The 25,526-nt window shown below is 41.7% G+C and overlaps 1 protein-coding gene and 1 long non-coding RNA gene across 3 annotated transcripts in view; one reads left to right on the top strand and one right to left on the bottom strand.

Annotated features, from left to right (window-relative positions):
* LOC142652078 (uncharacterized) overlaps positions 1-16,459 on the top strand; it is a 137,447-nt gene extending 120,988 nt beyond the window's left edge. The window contains exons 3-4 of the long non-coding RNA XR_012847768.1: positions 13,157-13,289; positions 15,713-16,459. This is a non-coding gene — a long non-coding RNA (uncharacterized LOC142652078). The remainder of the gene's footprint in view (positions 1-13,156; positions 13,290-15,712) is intronic.
* MPP7 (MAGUK p55 scaffold protein 7) overlaps positions 1-25,526 on the bottom strand; it is a 304,195-nt gene that overhangs the window by 35,459 nt on the left and 243,210 nt on the right. For both annotated transcript variants that reach the window (XM_075827506.1, XM_075827508.1), the window contains exon 13: positions 21,396-21,566. In XM_075827506.1, coding sequence (XP_075683621.1) covers positions 21,396-21,566 — 171 coding nt within the window. The remainder of the gene's footprint in view (positions 1-21,395; positions 21,567-25,526) is intronic.

Here is a 25,526-nt window from a genome sequence, read left to right as displayed (position 1 = left end):
TATGCACAAAGTACACAAAGTAGGCACATTATGCACAAAGTACGCACATTATGCACAAAGTACACACATTATGCACAAAGTACGCACATTATGCACAAAGTACACAAAGTAGGCACATTATGCACAAAGTACGCACAGTGCACAAAGTACCACATTATGCACAAAGTAAGGACATTATGCACAAAGTACGCACATTATGCACAAAGTACGCACATTATGCACAAAGTACGCACATTATGCACAAAGTAGGCACATTATGCACAAAGTAGGCACATTATGCACAAAGTAGGCACATTATGCACAAAGTATGCACAGTACACAAAGTACGCACATTATGCACAAAGTACGCACATTATGCACAAAGTACGCACAGTACACACATTATGCACAAAGTACGCACAGTACAAAGTACACACATTATGCACAAAGTACACAAAGTAGGCACATTATACACAAAGTATGCATAGTACACAAAGTACACACGAGTATGCACATTATACACAAAGTAGGCACATTATACACGAGTATGCACATTATACACAAAGTAGGCACATTATACACGAGTATGCACATTATACACAAAGTACACCTTGTAAACACATGAATATGGACATTAAACATACATGAATATGGACATTAAACACAAATGAATATGGACATTAAACATACATGAATATGGACATTAAACACACATGAATATGGACATTAAACATACATGAATATGGACATTAAACATACATGAATATGGACATTAAACATACATGAATATGGACATTAAACACACATGAATATGGACATTAAACATACATGAATATGGACATTAAACACACATGAATATGGATATTAAACATACATGAATATGGACATTAAACACACATGAATATGGATATTAAACATACATGAATATGGACATTAAACACACATGAATATGGATATTAAACATACATGAATATGGACATTAAACACACATGCACTTACCTTTTATGTCTTCACTGCAGCTCTTCTGCTCACAGCACAGAGCCCGCCGACAGTCTCCCCTCCCCCATGTCCCGACAGCTAGCAGCAGAGGAGAGATGTTTAGAGCAGGGAAGGGGGGCTGGAGGGGGAGCTTCTATAGCAGCACAGACCACGGCTGCTAAGTAGAAGCAAAGCTCCCCTCGCCTGACAGGTGCGGTCCTGGCACCGGGGCTCCCTCCGGTGCTAGCGACGCCACTGGGCATGAGGGGGTTCGGGCGGTATTAGGCCCCCTGGGAGCCTTGGGCCCCCTGGCAGCCTTGGGCCCCGGGCGACCGCCCGAAACGCCCTAATGATAATCCGCCACTGCACACGCCTCAATCCCGCTTTCTTCAGCGGTGCTCGAGATGTGCCGAATATCTGTGGAGAAAATCGCATTTGGCTGCAGATTTCCTCCATTACAAATTTATGCTCAAAACTTACAACTCTGCCCTTCACCACGCCAAACAAGTCTATTTCACCTCTCTCATCTTCACACTATCTAATAATCCAAAGCGCCTCTTTTATACTTTTCACTCCCTCCTTAGTCCTAAACTGCAGACACTGATCACAGATCTCAGTGCTGAAAACATGGCCACTTATTTTAAAGTTAAAATTGACAACATCCGGGATGATATCTCGCAGTCCCAGAGTAACATCGACCCCCTTCCCTCCCGCACTCCCTCTTCTTCACTTTCAGCATTTGACCCAATAACAGAAGAAGTCACTAAGCTCCTCTCTTCCTCCTACCTGTCCTAGTGATCCTATCCCCTCTCCCCAGCTGTCACTAGTCACCTGACTCAACTATTTAAAGAGGCTCTGTCACCAGATTTATTTATTTGCATAAATACGAAAATGGTCATAACTTGGCCAAAAATGCTCGTTTTTTAAAAATAAAAACGTTACTGTAATCTACATTGCAGCGCCTATCTGCTGCAATAGCAGATAGGGGTTGCAAAATCTGGTGACAGAGCCTCTTTAACCTCTCTCTGCTGGAATCTTTCCCTCCTCTTTTAAACATGCCATTATAAACCCATTACTGAAAAAAACAACTCTTGACCCATCCAGCGCGACTAACTACTGACCAGTCTCTAATCTCCCCTCCATCTCCAAACTCCTGGAACGCTTGGTCTCCTCTCGCCTTATCTGCTATCTCTCTGCTAACTCCATACTTGACTCCTTATAATCTGGTTTCCGCACTCTACACTCCACAGAGACTGCCCTTACTAAAGTCTCAAATGATCTCTTGGCGGCTAAATCGGACAGTAAATACTCTCTCCTGATTCTTCTGGATCTCTCTGCAGCCTTTGAGACTGTAGACCACAAACTCCTACTTAACATGCTCCACTCTATTGGCCTCAAGGACACCGCTCTCTCTTGGTTTTCCTCCTATCTCTCTAAGCGCTCATTCAGTGTGTCATTTGCTGGTTCTACTTCTTCCGCTTGCGATCTAGGTTCCTCAGGGATCAGTCCTAGGTCCTCTCCTCTTTTCTCTCTACACAGCCCCTATTGGACAAACCATCAGCAGATTTGGCTTCCAGTATCATCTCTACGCTGATGACACCCAATTAAATGCCTCTTCCCATGACATCACCCCTGCTTTTTTATTAAGAATTGTTGCAGTGACGAGCAGTCATACATCACTGACTAAGATACATCACAATGTAACAAAGAAATGTATATACATAAAGTCAAGCAATGAGAACACAAAGTAAGTTTCAGGAATACATGATTCTATAACACCGCTGCTTTAATACAAAATAAAAAGTGATTGTCTGTCCTCTGTCTCTAACATCATGTCCTCTCTCTATCTGAAACTGAATCTTTCTAAAACGGAGCTCCTTGTGTTCCCACCATCTACTAACCTCCCTAAACCGGATGTCTTCATCTCCGTGTGTGGCACTACTATAAGGGTATGTTCACACGACAATGCCAAATACGTCTGAAATTACGGAGCTGTTTTCAGGAGAAACCAGCTCCTGAATTTCAGACGTTTTTACACGTGCACGCGTTTTTCGCGGCGTATTTTACAGACGTAATTGGAGCTGGTTTTCATTGGAGTCAATGAAAAACGGCTCCAAATACGTCCCAAGAAGTGTCCTGCACTTCTTCGCCGCGGGCGTAATGGGCAGATGTTTTCCGATGTATTTGAGCCGTCTTTTCAGGCGTAATTCAAGGCGTAAAACGACTCCATTACGTCTGAAAATAGGTTGTGTGCACATACCCCAACTCCTAAGCAGCACGCCCGCTGTCTTGGGGCTATTTTGGACTCAGATCTTACCTTTACTCCTCACATTCAATCACTTTCACGCTCCTGTCATTGTCATCTTTCTCACCAACCACTACACCAATGCCTCTACCCTGTGCCAGTCACTGCACTGGTTGCCCATCCCGTTCAGAATAAAATTCAAACTTATTACTCTCACCCACAGAGCTCTCCCCAGTGCTGCACCTCCTTATATCTCCTCCCTCATCTCTGTCTACCACCCTACTCGCGCTCTACGTTCTGCCAATGACCTTAGATTAAAATCCCACATAATCCGAACCTCCCACTCCAGTCTCCAAGATTTTTCTCGTGCTGCACCAGTCCTCTGGAATGCGCTACCGCAGACAATCAGATTAATTCACAACATCCACAGATTTAAACGTGCCCTGAAAACACATCTTTTTAGACAGACCTATAACATTCCCCAATCGGACTCCTTTCCTTGGCCCCATTAGTCATCAGAATAAGATTCCTTAACACGCCTTGCACCCAAATGCACTTCATGTCCGTCATACACGGATACTGGCTGGTGACGGCTCATTCAGCTTTATGTTACCACCCCATGTGTATAAAAGATGGAGGACCATTGTACAGAACAAACACTGTTACATTTTGTGTATCGCTTATTTCCTCATAGATTGTAAGCTCTTGCGAGCAGGGTCCTCACTCCTCTTGTTTGAATTATAAATTAGCTTTGTCACTATGTAATGTCTGATATTGTCTGTTCATGTTCCCTCTAAATTGTAAAATGCTGCGTATTATGTTGGCGCTATATAAAGATTATTATTATATCCCAAATGCAATGAGTTCTATCACAATCTACCTACAATTCATAAATATGACACTCTGTAGCCTAAATTTTCATAATATAAAATATTATTACGAGAGTGTGGCGGAGGGTCCTCGGTGAGGTAGATTATGTCCATCATTCCTCACCAAATCCCCTGGTAAGTATATAGCCATGTTTAGCCCCGAAATTTCAAAAGGAAAGGATGTGCTGGAGGCAGAACTTAACAAGAATGTTCAAAGCGACCCACATGTGAAGGGTGTAAGAACTTAATCGCCTCAGACATATTTACACAATTAGAGGGTCTACAGAAAAATGAACATGCTAGTTGTAAGCCGTACTGTTTAAATATTGTTTCAGGCACATTGTGATGGAATCTGTATTGCTCCTTTAATACATTTTTTAATGGCAGAATACAGACTGAAACAGATTTTTCTCATCAATTTTTAAAACTCTGCTACTCTTAAAATTCTATTTTTGAGAGGTATCCAGGGCCTGGGATTTTGTGCTGGGCGGCTATATATTTCCAGATACCATTTTCTGTAATGAAAAAAAAATGCTGAATCCAAGGCTCTGCATTCATGCCATTAACCAAAGAACTTCAGAAAGTCATGAAATGCTGCAGTTATTATTAGAATGATGTAGGACGTGCTTCCAGGGGCTCAAGCAGCAAAAACAAATAATTCAGAGTCAATTAGATTCTGATAACTTAGTCCCATTAGTCCTTGTGGGTCCATATTACAGACCTGCAGACACCCCTTGTGCCGCTATGGGGTGAGGCACCATATTCTTCCCCAGAAACAATGCTTCTAGCGGAGAATATCTCCGTAATACAGCATGCCATGGAAAATGGCACAATTTTTTTTCATATGAATCAGTGAGAAAAAAAAGATCTGTGTGCCTCTATATGAAATTAGAAGCACGTGCATGTACACTATTACAGTTCTGTATGCCTGACTGTGTATATGAGGCCCAAATCTGCTTCAGTCCTGACCGATTACAATTTTCATAGAATTAAATTATTACTTAGCACCAAAATATTCCACAGCGCTGTACTTCGATTGTCACCATTCACATAAATCCCCGTCCCCTATCTAAGAGACATACTCACGAAAGCCAGTTTCACAGAAGGCTAAGTAACCGAACAATGGCCTACATTTACTAAAAGTATATTTTACACCAGTAAAAGTGGAGAGGGTAGTTGGCGAGATAAACCAAATTTATTGAAAGTAGAACGCTTCTTTAAATTTGCCGCATTTTGAACTCTGACCGGCAAATAAAAAAATCTATATTTTTACGCCTGCTATGATCAGACGTAGATTTACACCATAATTTTGCACCATTTCTCCTCACGCCAGTTAATAAATTTGCTTTGAATTACATCCCTTTTTTTTGTAATTTTTCAAATCTGGTAAGTGAGAAAAAAAAGTTTAAAAAAAAACTGCTAAATTTGCCACCCGATGGTGCCTTTTAAAGAGGCTCTGTCACCAGATTTTGCAACCCCTATTGCAGCAGATCGGCGCTGCAATGTAGATTACAGTAACGTTTTTATTTTTAAAAAACGAGCATTTTTGGCCAAGTTATGACCATTTTGGTATTTATGCAAATGAGGCTTGCAAAAGTACAACTGGGCGTGTTTAAAAGTAAAAGTACAACTGGGCGTGTATTATGTGCGTACATCGGGGCGTTTTTACTACTTTTACTAGCTGGGCGTTCTGACGAGAAGTATCATCCACTTCTCTTCAGAACGCCCAGCTTCTGGCAGATCACGCTGTGACGTCACTCACAGGTCCTGCATCGTGTCGGACGAGTGAGGACACATCGGCACCAGAGGCTACAGTTGATTCTGCAGCAGCATCGGCGTTTGCAGGTAAGTCGATGTAGCTACTTACCTGCAAACGCTGATGCTGCTGCAGAATCAACTGTAGCCTCTGGTGCCGATGTGTCCTCGCTCGTCTGACACGATGCAGGACCTGTGAGTGACGTCACAGCGTGATCTGCCAGAAGCTGGGCGTTCTGAAGAGAAGTGGATGATACTTCTCGTCAGAGCGCCCAGCTAGTAAAAGTAGTAAAAACACCCCGATGTACGCACATAATACACGCCCAGTTGTACTTTTAAACACGCCCAGTTGTACTTTTGCAAGCCTCATTTGCATAAATACAAAAATGGTCATAACTTGGCCAAAAATGCTCGTTTTTTAAAAATAAAAACGTTACTGTAATCTACATTGCAGCGCCGATCTGCTGCAATAGCAGATAGGGGTTGCAAAATCTGGTGACAGAGCCTCTTTAAAAAACTGGTGTAAGCATATTAGTAAATGTGGGAAATATGTTTTTGGGGGTATGGGAGCAAACTTGAATATCCAGAGGACGCCCTCGCAAACACATGGAGAAAATACAGACTCCATGCAGATGTTTTCCTTGGTTGGATTCAAATTCAGGACTCCAGTGCTGCAAGGAAACCGTGCTCACCGCTCAGCCACTTCTTAAGGAAAAACGGACTATGTACCACTCTTTACTTCGAGAGCGCTGACAAGATTGGCAGTTAATTTACAGACAAAACTTAACTGAGATATTCACCGTAGGTCACCACAGTAATCAATCACGTGTAAGAGACACTCATGCGGGTTAGACAATTGACGGGTATCTAGATGGACACCAGCTGAGTCAGGAGGACGTTCTTGATTTAGAAATCAGCAGGTAGAGAACCTAGGAGGGTAATGTGTGACCTCCCATGAGTTAATAGCTTTACACCAAATATTATTTACAGAGGCCATAATAGTACCCGAGACTTCAGGTGGACAAGATGACAGCTGCTCTGGATATTTTGCGAAGAGGAAGAGATTCAATGGAAAGGAAAATAAAATGTATAATCCAACACAGCTGCCAGACAACTTTGAAGTAGGGGGAGAAGAGTGTGACATCATGGTAGACCTCCAGTCACTTGAGTGTATGTGTGTTCAAACAAAAATTGAGATTAATATGAGACCCTCCAACACATGTGTTGTACAAGTATTTCTGTGATCAGTGTCATTTTTTTTTTTATATATCTTATAAAAACAAAATAGCTTATTACTGTAACTCCTGATTAAAGCCCCATGCACACGACCGGAAAAATCATCCGTAATTGTGGACCACAATTACGGACCAATTCACTCCGTAGACAGTAGGACACATTCCCACATATATTAACGGGAAGGTGTCCGGGCCATAGAAGTGTACCGCAAAAGATAGGACATGTCCTATCTTTTGCTTGTTACGGGCCGAAAATGTGGACGGTCGTCCGCGGCAGTCTGTGCCCGCAATTGCAGCCCATAATTACAGGCACGGCTGTGTGCATGGGGCCTAACAAATAAAACTAATCAAATCACACTATGAAAATGCAGACATTGTAATGTGAGGTTTCTGCATGATGGAGTCAGAAGTTACAATTGTTTAGCCCTGGTATGATAGATGTAGGGAACTTGCGTTGTGCTGTTCCTCTGTTATTGCTTCTGGAAGTTTATGAATAAACCGTTAACGGGGTGTGTACCGGCAGACTCCTACTGTCCAGTCAGTGCTGCCAATATTCCAGTGCGTAAGAACTCACCCTATCGGCAACGAAAATGGTAGTTGTCAATTCATTCATACATTTCCTAAAGGGATAAGACAGGAACAGCCCAACACAAAAAATTATACGAAATGCGAGTATTTTATTCTGTTTAATCAAGACTATATACAAAGCTGCTTCATTTGTATTTAAGATTCATGGGAGCAATAAGAAAATGGTTGAAAGTATAATCCCCCTAACAACAAAATAAATAAACTTTTAATACTTAATATTCAATATTTCATGCTCCAGCACTGGGCTCCGGTGGCCACCTTTCCCTGCCCGCAATATGCGCCACCAGAACTTTTGTAGCATAGAGGGGAAACGAAGTTGGCCTCCACAAAGGCATTGAGATCATGCATGGTCACCTCAGTTGCTCAGCAGTCAATGCCTAGTATGCTTGGTGCCTGCACAGGTTATTCATTAAGGAATCTGAAGAATTCTTTCAAGGGGTTTCCAGGACTTTTATACTGATGGCCTATCCTTAGAAAAAATCATCAATATAAGATCGGTGAGGGTCCGACTCCTGGTATTCCCGCCGATCAGCTGACTGAATGGGCCGCGGCGTTAGTCTTCGCAGCCTTTTCCCAGTTTACAGTTACAGCGGCGTACACTTCCGTAGTGGCTGTGCCTAGGATTGCAGTTCCAGTCCCATTCAAGTGAATGGGACTGAGCTGCAATCCCAGGCACAGCCGCTACGCAAGCGTATGGCGCTGTGTCTGGTAAACACTAAAGAGGTTGCAAGGCGACAAACGCCATGGACCCTTCAGTCAGCCGACCAGGAGTCTGACCGCCACCGATCTTATATTGATGACTTATCCTAAGGATAGGCCATCAATATAAAAGCCCTGGAAAGCCCCTTTTAATGGTATCGGTACACATAGCAGCAGTGTAGTGTGCTGTGATGCAGAGAACGACATGCCATGGGAATTTCAATTTTTCAGAAGAGCTTCCCATTAATTTAAGTAATAGGATCTGCTAAATGTCACCCTAAGTAATGGAAACAATAACTTTGACCCTCCTTTATCTAAAGAGTCCATCCTACAGAAAAGAGTGTAATGTTTCCTTTAAAGATGAAATCTTCCACGGTCTCCCATTTTCTCAGAAATGCACATGGACAATCTGCCATGCATTAAAAAAACTGGTCGTTAATGCTCAGAAAACATTTCCTAAATCTTCATGTAATCTGGACTCTGAATTTTCACACCAATTCTGACGTAATTTCCGTGTTGAAATCAGCGTGAAAAACGCTTGTAAAAAGCCTACAATTGTCTTAAATTGGAAACCGCCCCTTGGTTCATACAGGGTAGAATTGCAATCCGCCTCGCTGAACAAAAAGTAGTGACGTCACTTGGTGTGGTTTCCACTGCATATTCTGCCACAAAAATAGCGTAGGGTAGCCACACGCAGATTATCCCTATTGGATGCAGAAATGCGCCTAGTTTTACGGCAAAACCACGGCCTTGGATTTCTGCTGTGGATTCTCGGCCAATTCTATGTCGGATTTTTCCCAAGGAAAAATCCTTTGTGTTAACATAGCCATAAAGACCTCATGAGTCTCTCTATTTGTATATACAGAGCAACTGGAACGTGGACAGACCCCCCCCCCCACTCCTCCTTTGATTAAACAAAAAGTATTTGTAACCCCTTTTTTTTAATCAAGCAAAACCTGTAATATTTCATGAAAATAAAATCCCGTTTGATTCAGTTTTACAGTGGATACATGGAGTTGTCAGAGGGATTTTTCATACCATTAAAACAGTAATAGATGAAGAACCAGGACCAAAAATGACTTCATTTTATGTGAATTTATTTTATTATTATTTGTAAGGAGCTTTGCCACGATAGCTACGTCAGTCATTGGACCCTGTCTCCACAAAGTCTAACATTACTTAACCAGTACGTAGTAAATTCCGGCTCGTGCTTGCAAGGTCTGAGCTGGACCAGAGCAAGCACCTTGTTCCAGACACCTTACGGCCTTCTTATCATGGCGGAGACACAGCCAAACACAACAGAAATAAGAAGTACACTGTGGAACTTCGAGAACAGAGACAATCTATTTTATTAATATAAAATAATTTGTAAGCTGGTTGGTGCCAAGAGCTAGCGAGGCAGAAAGCTTGGCTCTGTTTAATAAGTTCACGTGTTTGGATAGGTTGTGTTAGAAAACATCTGGCTGCGATTCAGAAGACACTTTTTAGTAGCTTGTAAAATGTCTCGCAACACTGGAAGGTGTCTTATGGAACGGGGCTAATTAGTATGCGGATGCCGGACTCTCCTCAGCCTGCTGCTTAAAAAGAATGGCTTGTAAATATGTTGTGCTGCAGAGGTGGAGAAACGACTATAAATTCTAAGTACTTGTGATTGAAGAATGTGGGGCTTATAATCTCTCTAGCCTCCAGTCACTGTAAGAACGGAGCAGACCTCCACGTAAAGGCTTGGAGCTAATCCTGCAAGCAGCTATGCCCCCTTAATTCGCACTGATATTGTGTGTCAGTAAGAACTAAACTCTGGGACGTGTTTTGGCCAACAGGAACAAATTGCAACCAAATGAGGCTTTTCCAAAAAAATTTAAGACACATGAGGCTGGGTTTAGCACCTTAGAACGGAGATGGCCAGCAATCTGGATGCGGTATTCGAACTGTCAAATAAAAGGACTAGTTTAAATAAAAGAAATGAATTAGAAGCACTTGTCTATTCACACTACTATGGACACAATGTAACACCTACGCAATAGATCTGCTATGCTGCAGTGTAAATGTCAGCTTTCTGCTTGTGAAACAGTAAATCTCACCCAACGTGGCAAAACCCGCTACTTAGTAAAAAAATATATATATATATTTCTCCACCATTCCATTTAATTAGCACTTTAGGGTCTGATTGTTCTGTAGACAGATGCAAAATCAGTATCAGGAGACCAACTAGAACACCCAGTCTCCATTTTTACTGTCTGTAGGTTAAGAAGAATGGAAGGCAGATAGAAGAGTGTAACATCAGACTACACACTGTGTTTGTTTGTAGTCTGTGAACATTGAGAACATTGTTCTGTATAGGGGCTGTATACATAAAAACAGTAGGGTATATTTAACCAAGAATATTTGCAAAGTCGCTACATTTTTACAAATTTTACGTCAGACTATTCAAATTACTTTAGTTGATTTAAAGAGGAACTGTCAAGATTGTCTCTTCACAAGTCTGTTTTAGTAAATACTTGCGTTCCCCATAATATGACCATTCTGGAGCACCTTTTCAAAGAACTCTATCTTCAGCCATTTCTTTGTTATTCATCCTAGAAATGTATAAATAAATTGACAACTGGGTGTTACCAGTTGGGGGTGTGTCCCTAGACAGTCTGACACTGTCCAATCAGTGCTCGCTCTCAGACTGTGTAGTAACATGCCCCTTTGACTAGGGGAAGGGTAAAACCCAGTTGTCAATTTATTGATATTATTCCAGAAGGAATAACAGAGGAAAGGCACAATGCAGAGTTGTAAAAAAAAAAAAAAAAGGTGATCCAGATTTGTTGCTTCATTGGGAATACAACGATTTACTAAAAAATACACAAACAGGAGAACTGACAAGTCCTCTTTATTGAAATTCTTTCAAAGACAGATTAGGGTATCATGACTCTAAAGGACCCACCCAATTGCTCAACAAAACATAGGCTTCTCTATTAAAAACTGCATTGTAAACTTCTGTTAACATTGCACACAGAGGGTCCATCACCAGTAAAAACTGATCGGTTGTTACTTAGATTGAAACACGACACGAGCCCTGCCAGTTCATCTTTTCACAGACCCAACTTTATGATCCAAAGTAAGGCCAAACAAATCCCGGAGTGATTGTAGTTCCTTTGAAATCAACTTCAGGTGTTCGTGTTGTTTCCATCTGGACATCATGCCTCTGTTGTGTTAGAGACACTTTATTGTATCAGGACCAGGGACCACTGGATGAAGGGCAAATCTGAACCTTACTATTTAAATGAAGCTTAAAGGGGTATTCCAGAATTTACCATTGATCATCTGTCATAAATGTTAGTTATAGAAAGAGGTAATTACAAAGGTTCGCGCACCGCGTTTCCACTGCGTTACTTCATGCGTTAGTTGATTCCACGTCTTGGGTATTGCAGGTGCTCGAAAATACTCAAAGAAGAATCCTGGGTCGACAGCAGGTATACAAGGCAATAGAAGAGGACAAACAAACAAAAAATAGTGTATCCAGCACTCTGGTAAAAGAATAAATAAAATAAAAATCGGCTTTATTCTGTCATTTAAAAAAAACCAGAACAATTAAAATGAAAATCCTGGGACCACGCTTACGCGTTTCGAACCTCTGGGGTTCTTAATCATAGCGTGTTTTTTTTTTTTTTTTTAAATGACCGAATAAAGCCGTTTTTTTTTTACCAGAGTGCTGGATACAACATTTTTTTGTCCTCTTCTATAAATGTTAGTTAGGTGGGAGTCTGACTGCTGGTAACTCTGCCTACCATCCCTCCCTACCAGCATGTCTGCAGTCAGAAAGAGTTGAATGGAACAATGGTTGAGCAAACAGCTACAACATATAACTTTATGTGGTATTGCTCAGTTGTTTCCACTTCTCCCACAGAGATGTATGGGGTGGCAGCACGTGTGCTCAATTGTCGCTCAATACTAATCCTCACCACCGACGTGTTGGGGGTGGGATGGGTGTCCTACATTTTGCAATCGGTGAGAGTCCCATTGCTCGGACCCCTACTGATCTAACAGTCATCCCCCATTCTGTTAATGGATGGAATATCCCTTATCGAGCCTATTTTGTTACCGAAAGGTAAAAGTAAATGAAAGGCCCCACTCTACCCCATGATACAATGAACTTGCCGAACCATACTGTGTCCCAACTTGTTCAGAGTCATGCCACAAACCTGAAAATCAACGATAATACAATTTGCAAGTTATGTCACCATCATCTACAGATGATTCTAGTAAGATATTTGTGGAGTCACTTCCCACCGAGAAGTCCTATTTGTGTTGGTTAGACGTAGTCCTCCAGGGAAGACAACCCTAGAAGAGATTTGATGAAAACATCTAGTTTTTTTCTCTGCTGGCAATGTAAAGTGGAAACTAAAAGAAGGAGATGCGATAAGATAACAATGGGTAAGGTGTTCACCCCTTTTCAGTACCCAGCTAACCACTTTGTTTAATCATCCTAAGGGTTGGTAAAAGCAGAGTATATTTCTTCAGCTGTGGCAAATTCTATAATAAATGACTTGAAGCCTCTTTGTAGAAGCTGCAGGGAACACTTCGCCGGAGCAGTGTCGTTTTAAGTGGCTGAACCCATTAGAATAAACACTCTGGATAACACAAATCCAGTGTTCACAGCTCCATTTTCAACAATATCTTTGCTTTGCACGGGCTAACCGAAATAGTATGAAAACACATCTGATCTCAGTATAAACACAGTGACTGCATGCAAGCTCAGAAGCTGAAGCCAGTTTGCAAGTATTTAACACGTATGTCTTAAATCTCATTCTCTTCCTTTACAGCTACCCTTAACCTCCCTCATGGTCCATTGGGAGAACTTTAACTCAAGAACTTCACAACCATAACCTCTGTGTTAAATACATAATTCACGGAAGAATGGCAGCAGAGAACACACAATGCAAGACTTATTCTAAGGTGATATTGATAAAAACGGCTGTGTCTAGTTATGCAGAACCTCAATATGAGAGGGAAGATAAATACCAGTTACTGTGAGGGTTAATAGTTCATAACTTCAATGTAATAAATACAAATATGTCCAGTCCATCAATACATAGAATCAGAACACAGCGGAAAAAAATATCCCCAAACTGGTATTCTGCAATATAAATGGTCAAGCCATTGTAGACCGAAGACAGAAGCCTCTACTTGCTCCTTATAGATGACATCCGGACCAAAGCAAACAAGTCCATCACTGCATACGCACTTCATGTGGTCCAGTCTTCCAAAAAGTTTCATGTTGCACATTTTTTAAAGGGGAACTAAACTTTCAGAAATCTTCAGACATGTCATAGTGACATGTCAGAAGTTTTGATAGATGGGGATCTGAGAACTGAGATCCCCACTGATCGCTAAAACGAAGCGGCAGAAGCGCTGAGGTGAGTGCTGTGCCGCTCAGTTTCTGATCGGCTTTTCTCGGAAAGCCGAGCAGTTGGTGTACAGACTCATATACTTTCTATTGAGCCCATACACCAATTGCTCTGCTTCCCAAGAAAAGCCGATCAGAAACCAAGCAGCTTAGTGATTCTGCAACTTCATTTTAGCAATCGGTGGGGATCTCAGTGCTCGGACCCACACAGTTCAAAACTATGACATGTCAGAAGTTTTCTAAAAGTTTAGTTACCCGTTAATGTATTTGTGCCTTTTTTGATGCATTTAACTCCAAAATAGTGTTTAATCTGCTTTGTGACCACGTCAATAAATTAGTTGATCTTTAACTTGGCCATTGTCAAAAATGATTCCATTTTTGATAAAAGCTACTCGCTTGAAATCTTAAAACAAAGGGAACATCAACTATTGCCCTGGAAAGATTGCCCTGGAAAGCTCCTGGGCCATGCACGGACCGTGAAAACCACGGTCGTGTGAATGGCCCCATAGGAATGAATGGGGCTGCAATTCTCCCGTGGATTTTCGGTGGAATTGCGGCCGCAAAAGAACGTTTGTGTGCATGAGGCCTTACTTATTCTTGAATTGCTTTAAATTATACAATTTGTCATGATAGCAATTCAATACAATCTCGCACCACCCAGTAAATAAAGTATATGTGTTAACGTATACTTTTTCTTAAACGGTGGTCTATGGGCTACGGGTGCCAACTGTCCGTAAGAGACTCCCATGTTTACAAAAATTATACTTATTAGTAAAAAAAAGTATATGTTAAATAAAGTTCTATGTGGCTATGATGTATACGTTTTTGTAACATGGGAGTCTATGGGCGACTGATGGCATCCGTCGCAGGTAATTTTTTTTTTTTTTTAGCATGTTTGCTTAACATCTCGCGCCATACATCTCGGGTTATGTCGGATTGAGAAAGTATTGAAGAAAACATCTGTAAGATAGCATAGCTTTGGTAGAATGAGAGGTAACTTCCTAGTATTCTTCTTGAGTATTTCATGGTTGACAGTGGAGATTACATTAACACTATATAACTTTATTAGTACTTCCTATGGCAATCAAAGCTGCCTGCAATATGTAACCATAATAGTGGTTAGCACTGTTGCCTTGGAGAACTATGGTTATGAGTTTGAATCCAACCAAGGATAACATCTGAATGGAGATTGTAAGTTTGTATGTTCTCCCCGTGTTGAGCGGGTTTCCTCCTACACGCTAAAACACACTGACCAAGTACACATTTTGCATGATACAATTGTATCTACTCAGGGCAGTAGCTATTGAAGGGTGAGGAGGAAGCAGTTGCACTTGGGTGGGCTCGAAGGCCTCTCTGCCACATTAGAAGACCCCAGTATTATAAATGGCAGATGGTAGGTAGAGGGCCTTGGTGCTTTGGGGTTCGGAAGCTTCAAATTAAGCATTCCCCTACTATAAAAGTCACAAGTCTTGGTTGGAAAACACTGCCTTAATAGAATGATTTTAAAACATTAAAGGGATTCTGTCACGTTGAAAAAGTAGTTGAATATGTGGAGAGCATGTTATAAAGCAGGAGGAGCCGAGCAGATTGATATATATATTTGTATCAAAACATTTAATGTAACTTGTAATTTATTCATTTAAACCTCTTCTCATTCTGGGCTCAGGAGTCCAGTGGGAGGTCCTAATCACTGATTGACAGCCTTCCCTGTTGGTGTTAATACAGAGATAGCTGTCAACCACTAACGACCGCCCACTGGACTCCCATAACGAAAAGAGGTTTAAATAAATAAATTACAAGTTATATAAAAACGTTTGCTACAAAAATATATATCAATCTGCTCAGCTCCTCCTGCTCTGTAACGTGCTCCCCGCAGATTTAACAGCATTTTCTAGGTAACAGAATCCCTTTAAGAACATCAACCATTTGTATTTCTTTCTATCCATAAAGAAGTTATGTTTTATTCTTACAGTTGTTCTTCAAGAATTAAGAAAAAGGACAAAAACCGCCGACAATGCAAACCTCGGGAAATGTTTTATACAAAACAAGGAACAATGATTCTCACTGGGACCAATGTAGCTCACAAGAAGTGAATTATGTGAACTGTTCAAAAAAACACTGAATGTTGATCCCGACAGACATCATTGACACTCTAGATGTTGTTCTTCGTGGATGACTGAGCATGAAGAAAAATGTATGAAGTGCTCCCAACATCTGTCCACAGCTCAACTATGGTAAACATGAAGTGTCCCCGGAGCCTCTGTACATCTCCTACCACCAGAGTGTGAACACGGAGATAATCATATAGTACGTGGTATACACAGGTAGAGAAAGATTTGAGACGTGCAGTGGGGACATTCTTTGGACTTTATGATAATTCCTAAAAGATACTGTGACCAAGAATATTCATGGTAGAATAGTGGAACACACAAGAAAAACGTAAAATAACACGTCACCGGGGACTATGAACAAGATGAAATACAACCTTTCCAAAAACTAAGTAACACAAAGCAGTGGCGTTGCTATAGCAACCAGAAATATTAAAACCGGTTATATTCTGTATGTTTTGATAAAATCACCTCCTTTCTTTAAGTCGTTTTAACAAATAACCGTCTCCTCTCTGACCTTTTACAAGATGAACAAAGTCCCATAAAATATGAAAAGCTAAGCCAACTATCAATAGGTATGCGCTTCCCAGACCAAATAATCTAGCGTGTGGTCTCCTTAACATTTTATTTTATTATAATTTTAGCATAATATAGAAATCATAAATATCTAACATATAATTAAAATTCAATAGTTGCACCCATGGAAATAGATTCATAGAGGAATTACAACTCTTTGGGTAAGGCCACGTGGCGACTTGGGCCACGACAGAGGTCATGCGGCCAAAGATCGTGTGTCGTCCTGCCTGAATTGCAGGTAATGAAAGTCAATGTGGCCATGTTGCGACCTGCTGGACTTTTTGCAACTGTTGTATCGCAATGCGACCACATTGACTTTCATTACCTGCGATGCAGGCAGGGCGATACAGCGATCTTTGGCCACGCGACCCGTGTAGCACTAGCCTTATTCGTACAGACATAAATAATAATGTTACTTTGTCTAGCATACATTTAAAAGGGTTGTCTGGGATATGGGATCTGCGCCATTTTTGTCCATGGGCTGGGTCTGGTAACTTGAATGGAATAAATGGAGCTGAGCTGCAATACCAGACACAGCCATGGACAAGAATGGCACAGTTTCAGGAAAAAATTAAAAATATATATTTTTCTTCTTCTAGTTTCAGACAACCCCTTTATGCACAGCTAGCTAACCTATAGACACCAAAGGGTTACTTTTACATTTTAACTCTTAAAAAACATACAAGCTGCTCCAATCAAAATATACCTAGCTCCACCCTTGGAGCCGTAACATATACACCCATGGACTTGAGCCCCATTGAATGAATAGCCATGACTAAGAACACTTGGTGTTCGAAACGCGTAGGCTCAGAATACCTACTTACTACTGCCTTGTTACCAAGTCTGCCTGTATGTCCGATTTTAAACTTTCTCTGATATCGAATAAACATAGGAATATATTCCTTTTTAAACACTCCGACAGCGCTGGATCAATTTCTTCCATTTCCAACCCCTTTATGGTGACTTATTGTCAAAACCTGGCCTATGTTGCTCAGGGGTTTTCTTATCACACACCTCCGAGACCCCTCTGGCAAACAGCAGCTGTTGGCTTGACTGGTAAGCAGCTCTCTGCTCTGGGTCATAGAGAAGGGGCCCCAAGTGAGGGACCCCATGCTACGACTCCCATATGTTCTAACAGGGTTTATGTACAAGGGTTTAATGGACCTGGTGAGACAACCAATAAAGCAAGGTAAGCCAAATCTAAATATTCTGCAGCACATTTTAATAATTATATAAACCATCTGAAACACACATCACTGAAACTACCATTGCTAACATTTGATTAGTACATATAAAATACTAATTTCATGGAAAATTATTCTTGGCCCGGGTTTAACCCTTAATCTATGCAAACTATTTATTTTGTCTTTATTGCTCATTGTAACAATTATGATTTTTTTTAAAAATGAACTAAAACAAAGAAGGAAAAAGTACATTGTTGAAACACTATCTTTTGGCAAATGTAATCACATTTTCTAGCACCTATTTAAAACCGCCAGAACGTATGATATCAATTATTAGCGCTGCTGTGGATGACATGTGACAATGCTTTCCAGGAATTTTAATTTGTTAGGTGATTGCCGATCTATTTACGCTGCTTGTAGCTACATTACGTGTCCTATAGTAAGAGTGCTAAGTTTACACACATCCAATGTGGCTGAAGAGCCGTTCACAATAGCTGCTATGAGGTTATTACATTTATTTTATTACATTATGAGAATACGTCTACGTTCATTCTGGATCAAGACGAGATTTTCAATTAGGTATAGGAGGCAGGTGGACCTGTGGGGAAGGGCACCTGCTGGTCGGAGGTTGCACATTGTGCATGAGTGTGTAAGGGACTGTTCACATAAGCGTTGGCTTTCCGTCCCAGGGTTCGGTTGGAGGTTTCCGTCGGGTTTCCTTCACAATTGATATCAATGGTGACGGAAACCGTCGACTGCGCTATTGATTCCGTCATTAAAACGGAAACCTGCCGGAATGGTGAAGAACGGAAACCATTAGCAATGTTTCCGTCATCATTGATATCAATGGTGATGGAAACGGAAGCTGTGGTTTCAGTTTGACTTTCCGTTGCGGGGTTCACCCGACGGAAACCTCCCACGGACCCCGGAACGGAAAGCCAACACTGATGTGAACAGGCCCTTACTCACAAATTCTTCCTGAGGAAGTAGTTGTACTGTTGTGTTGAAAGATTTAGGTTACATTAAAAATGGACATGATCCCCACTGTCATAACGGTGAGTGTGCACTTGGATAAGTGAACATTTACATTTCAACACAACCTGCTCTGTCATTCTTAAAAAGGATCTGTCACTAGTTTATTAATTCCCTATCTCCTAACTAATCTAATAGACGCTGTGATGCTGATAACTACAGTGTGTTTTTTTTTTTTACAAAAACATTTGTTATTTGCAAAGTTATGAGCATTTTTCTAAATATGCTAATGTAGCTATAATAGCCAAATAGGAGGTGACTCTTTCTTTTCACTCTGGGGGGTGTAATGTTTTCTGTATGACACTGACCAATCAGCATACAGCTTCTCCCCCTTCCCTGCTGAGCAACGCAGCCTGATCATACAGTATACAGCTTCCATTCCCGACTGTGTATTCAACTGGCGATATCTCCGGTTGTGTCACAGTTAGAACTGCGATCCTGGAGTCATATGAAAGATTAGAATCTCCACTTTCATATGTTGTAGGTGGTCCACAGTTGGAAATATGGCTATTTAAATTATCCCCCTTCCCCACAGCCTCTCACACTGTGTGAAGCAGCTTCATGCTGATAGGGCAGCGTCAGAGGCTGTGAGGAGGCTCCACCACAGGAGAATCACTGGTGTTGACGCCCACTTGGCTAGTATAGCCTCATTTGTATATTTAGAAAAAAAGCCCATAACTTTTAAAATAATAAACTTTTTGGAACACAATTTGCACTAGCATTATCAGTGTGATAGGGCATTACTAAATTATTGACAGATCCTCTTTAAATATTATACATTGTCTTGTAAGTAATATAGAAAGCAAAGAATAGGACTTCTCAGCGTCCATGTTTTCTACCTTTTATCGTCATGTCATGGTCTGTGCGAATTAGTTTCTTAGGCCTTATTCAGAGGTACCATGCTCATGTGCTGGCCGAGTGTACAACTGACAGCACACCGACTGAACACAGCCAATTCACACATCCGATTATCTGCACTGACTGTTAATCCGTGCAGAGAAAAATCGCGCCACTAGTTTGCTCTGATTGTCACACTAGATGCGCCAATTCAAGTCAATGAATTGGTGAGTGGAAAAAAATTGACAGCACATGGATGCTATCTGAGTACAGTCAGTTTTTCACGGATGGGTTGCTAGCAGATGCTAAAAAAGCAGAAAGTACTGCCAGAGCAGTATCAGATTTTTCCTGATATGGAAAACTGATTATCACTGATGCTACACTGACAGGAAAAAACTGACACATTGAACGCACCCTGGCACAATCCTGATTGATAATGAGCTCTGATGTAAAATCGTCAATTTTTCCTTGATGAAACACTGAAGTTTTCCATCATCTGTGTGAATAAGGCTACATTCACACAACAGGGAAAAATTAGCATGTGATGGCCATTTTTTTTTTAATGGTCCGTGAATACAGACAGTCAAAAAATAGGACATGTCCTATTTTTGGCCGTTTTCATGGCAAGATAGCCCCTATAGATCCTCATAGAGAATGTTTTTCCAGGAATCAATCCTTGTGACGGCCGTAAAAAAAACTGATCCTGGCCCTCACAAGAGGTCTCCCCGGGCACAGTGCTTCTGTAAGTGCTGAGCCCGGGGAAGCGCTTGACGTCACTGTCCATATATGGACAGTGATGTCAGGGCTTTTAACTATGGAGTCCCCGGCCGGGGGATCGCAAGCTCTCGGGCCGGGGACTCCTGTCTTTGGAAAGCCCCTGACATCATTGTCCATATATGTGAATAGTGACGTCAGGAGCGGAATCCCCGGCCGGAACGTTGCTGACTCTATATGTATTTCTTGTGCTAAGGTTCTGTCCCTGGTTTAAAAAATACATGCAAAATCTGCAGCACATCTGCACTGCCAAAAAATAATGAACATTTACAGTTTATAAATTTGACTGCAAATATAAATACAATTTTAGTTAATGAACACACAACATGGAAGGAATATATAAAAAGAGCAGTAAAAACATATACAACAATATATTCTGTAGAGCTATAGATAACCAAATGGAAACTGTAGCTTTTTTTAAACTGATTAGGATTACAATGTAATTACAACATAGGAAAAACTGAACGTGTGTCATTACCTAATGGATAAGAACAAACACGTAAGATTTGGCGAAGGCCGTGGTTGAGTTATTACCAAGTTTACCGTCCTACACACATATTACAACAGATCATTTTTAATGCTTTACTCCGTACTATCCCCTGTGTATTTTTCATTGACGAGTAAAGAGACGTTTGAGAAACGGAGCCTTATTTACCCATTTCCAACCCCATCTGAATGTCATTGAGGAGATTTACTGTAGCCGAACACTGCTATGAAAACCCTCTTTATCCATCTTTAGACTGGGAAAACATCTCAGTAGAGATAACCGGGTCCGTGGCAAAGTGTTCCTACTTCTTCTATTACAAGATTAGATTTCAACACCTAATCATATTTTAAGCCGAAAAAACAGCGACCGTATAGTGTTACCGCTTATCAGTTTTACTTTTTGTTATTTGTGGTTTACTCGATACTTTCCAAGTTACAATGTGACATACTGTTGGCTGTATAAAAACACCCAAAGACTTCAGTGCTCCAACACTTGAATCCTGAACTTAGAAATTGGAAAACGTTGGAAAATTATTAGCAGATGCAGCAACTGAAATAGCAAAAATCTGAGCAACCGGCTTTAGAAGAGGAGGAGGAAAAAAAAAAAAAGTTTGCCGAGTTTTAACAAAGCGTGTCTTATACAGAAAGCCATACTCACCAACTAGGACGATCAGCCTGTATTTTTCATTAAGCTGCCGCTGATACAATGCCACCTCTTCAAAGGTCGGAACATCTGCTGTATCGTATTGGTCGCTCTTTTTACATTCGTACATGAATTTATTTGTTTTTTTATCCTTCCTGCTGAGACGAAAACTTCTTCTAAACCCGGCTGAAACAAAAACACATTTTTCAGATCAGAGCTGGACGTCTGCAGCCTGCTCAGGCAGCGCCATTTCATACATATAATATTCATAAATATTTTAACAAATGTAACAGCAGAGAAATCATTACAATCTAAACCCCAAAAAATACAGCCGAGACTGCTTTTACTTATGTACAGTTTAAAAGCGCCCGCTGAGCGATTACTTATTCATGTGCGGATCGCTGAAAAGCTGTCTATAAATCCCAGACAGCGATAGAAAAACAGGACTTCTATGCTACGGCGAGGTAGACGGCAGAAAAGTGCGGAATTTCTGCTCAAGTTTTACAGTATGAACATAAAACAAATATTGGCTCCTTTAAAAAAATTATTCATAGTCTGAAAATCCACTTTTAGCAATAATATAAAGTACATGTGAAATGGTTACACTTTATTAGAAACATTACATGTTTTATAGAGTAATGATGATTCAGTTACATAGAGAATAGCTTCGATGTTCCGGCTATGTATAAGACAACATGACGGGAAGACCGAACACACTGCAGGACAAAGACATTGTAGAACATTTCAATAACAATACATCGGATAGATGTTGTATTCTTGTATATGATACGAATTGATATATTCGATTTACCATTATTGGTGATAAATTTTATTTATATAATCTTTACACATAAAATGTAAGCCCATTGGCCTATTACGTGGACCACAGCTTCCCTGGTCTACCAATACACAGAAAGGGAATAGGTGAAGCTCAAACTGTATGATGATAAAAACTCTTAATGGAAAGCACAGAATACACAGAGATAGGAGAAAGAAAAAAATAAAAAAAATAAAAAAAATCTATGAAATATGAAGAACGTTTACCCGAAGTGCTCGCCATAGATTACTGCAACTCCAAAAGAAAAAAATTATCATCCATTTAAAGAGTTGTTCGATTCAGCATATAAGTGCTGCGCCTTACCCATGGTGGCATTGTGAGAATAAGAGTTTTTTGCAGGAGGAAAATCGGCATCAAATTTCCTCTGCCTGCACGCCGATTCTCGCTGCGTTTTTTTTACCCGCGGCCATTGAGCGTCGCGGGCTTAAAACGCAGCGAAATACGCTTTCTCTGCCTCCCATTGATGTCAATGGGAGGTCAGAGGCGTAAACGCCTGAAGATAGGGCATGTCCCTTCTTCCCGTGAACCGGTTTTTCGGCTCGCGGGGAAAAACCGCCTCTGCCTCCCATTGAAATCAATGGGAGGCATTTTCGGCCGTTTTTTTGGTGCGTTTTCCGTGTCAAAAAACTCTGTGTGAACTTGCCCTAAGGTTAAAGCGGTTTTCCCATCAGGGACATTTATTACATATCCACAGGATATGTCAGATAGATGCGGGTCCCACCTCTGGGATCTCTATAACGGGGCCCCCTAAACCCTATTCTACCGCTCTTTGTTTCAGCTGAAGCGTGTTTTCCAACCATGAAGAAGAAAACAGCTTAGCTCGCTGAGCTACGTGCGCGTTTTCCCATAACTCCCATAGTAATGAATGGCAGTTACGGAAGCAGCTTAGCATGCGAGCTACGCGGTTTCCGTAACTACCCTTCCGTTCTATTGTATCACTGCCTAGATGAACGATTAAAATTGATTTTAATTGTAGAAAACCTTACTAAAAAAAGGGGCTAAATAGCCAATTGTACTAAGAAGGCGTAAGCACGGTAGACCAGACAGAGGAGGAGCGATTGTTATGTTATTGTTAGCATCATTGCTGCCAACCAACGATTCCCCCTAGCTGTATTATGATATAACACCTGGTCAATCCGTGCCACTAACACGTGTCCCTACGCGTTTCCGCACCGTTATTGTCACAGTGCTTCATCAGGGGTACACTGATGTGATTTCAACACATCAAATTGAATTTGTATGACCGGGAGACACCTATTGCGTGTCTCATTACATTCACACGGCCCGTGCACGACACTAGTCAGCTGGTCGAACACGAGCCGAGTGAAATGCCGGACATAAGTAGTACTAAGCTCCTCCCTACCCGGAGTGACGCGGCGGCCAGGCGGCCAACCACTGCTGAGCAACGCACATGACGCGGCCAAACTGGGGCGGGCCCCCCGGCGTTCGCCGTCACCACAGGAGTGAAGGAGAGAAGCGTCCTTGGTAACCAGGGATCACAAGGCACTGACATCTTAAAGGTGGCTAAGGAGAGGATTCAGGATAGCGATGCCGCAATCACAGACCTTGGTAGTGGCCAAACATAATGTGGCATCTATATTGGGGGGGGGGGGGGATGAGAAAGCATGGGATGCTGAAAAACATCCCCGATCGTAGAGAGAGTCTCAGGAGGAGCATCACAATAAACCACATGAACGGGCTAAGTGCAGTAATGTGACAAGGGGGCACCCATAATAGATAAAGATGGAAATCATGGTGTGCACAAGAGGATACAGATCAACTAGGTCATAGCCATGCTTATCAGAGGAAACAATTAAACAATATTTGTTCATTAAGACCCGCCGGTTTCATGGTATGCATGCGGAAAATCCATTGGGCCTCTTTTTGTAATATCCTCTTGTCCCAATTGCCACCCCTGGCAGATGGCCTGATATGCTCAATCCCCTGGAATTTAATGGCATGGGTATCACCCTTATGTTGTTCCCAGACATGTCGAGCCACCGAGGTATCAACATTGCGACGAATATCGCCAATATGGTCCCTTATACGTCTCCTGAATTCTCTGATTGTCTTGCCGACATATTGCAGCCTGCAGACGCATGAGATCAGGTAGACGATGCCCTTTGTTTTACAGTTGATAAAAGATCTGTTGTCATATGTTCGACCAGTCGCATGACTATGAAAATTCTTGCCGCAGGAGATGGATTCGCAAGCTCTGCAGGACCCACATCTAAATGTGCCCTTGATATTGTGTGTAAGCCATGTAGTCGGACGGATGGACAGCATATGGCTATGGACCAGACGGTCCCTAATGTTCCTCCCCCTCCTATATGTAACTGAGGGTCTGGTACCCACAATGTCCCCCACATCTGGGTCAGTCCGCAGAATCCCCCAATAGGTCTGAAGGATTCTGATGACTTCACGATTAGACGAATCGTATGTACCTATAATACGCATTGTGTCATCAGTTATGCGTTTTTTTAGGATTCAGGAGTTCACTCCTGTTACATTGGATTGCATTACGGTAGGCTGATCCAAGGACTAGGGATGCACGGTGCATCGAAACTTCGATACTGTTTCGATACTCTGCATCCCTAAACGGTTCGATACCGCTATTTCCTGTATTTCGATACTTAGCTGCCCAATGTATGGAAGCGCGGCTGCGGCTGTGTATTTCAGCCACAGCCCCGCTCCTGAGTCATGATAAGTTCGCAGGGTCAGGATGATGCGATGCGGCCAGCGCTGCACTAATGATCTGCGGCACTGGAGACAGAACATGGCGGGCGCACTCCAAAACACACCCATGTTCTGTCCTCAGTGCCTGAACTGCCGCTCATTAGTGCAGCGCCGGCCGCATCTCCTCATGCTGACCGGGGGCGCACTTCCTGTCAGGAGCGGGGCAATGGCTGTATTACACAGCCGCAGGCCCGCTCTATAACGGCGGAGATCAGAGAAACCGCTCATCTCCGCCGTTATTCCCCTGAATGCTGCGATCACAGCTGACTGCAGCATTCAGGAGAAAATGAGCAGGGGGTAATGCCCCTGGATCGCGTCACAGGGAATTCCTGTGACGCGATCGAGGGCCATACCATATATGGGCAGACAGCCCAGGGTCTATTGACTGACCCCAGGGCTGTCTTACCATTTTTCATGTTGTTAGGACATACCCAAGTATGTCCTAACAACTGCCTGTGTATTATCCGTCCACAGGCTAATGTACTGGCACATATCTGATATATGTCAGTACATTAAAGTTTAAAAATAAAGTAAAAACAAAGTATTGTTAAAATGAAAAAAAAAAATACACA

This window comes from Rhinoderma darwinii, chromosome 5 (genome assembly GCF_050947455.1).
Source record: "Rhinoderma darwinii isolate aRhiDar2 chromosome 5, aRhiDar2.hap1, whole genome shotgun sequence".
Lineage (NCBI taxonomy): Eukaryota > Metazoa > Chordata > Amphibia > Anura > Rhinodermatidae > Rhinoderma > Rhinoderma darwinii.
The sequence above is the reverse complement of the archived record's forward strand: the minus strand, read 5'-3'. Positions and strand labels throughout refer to the sequence as shown.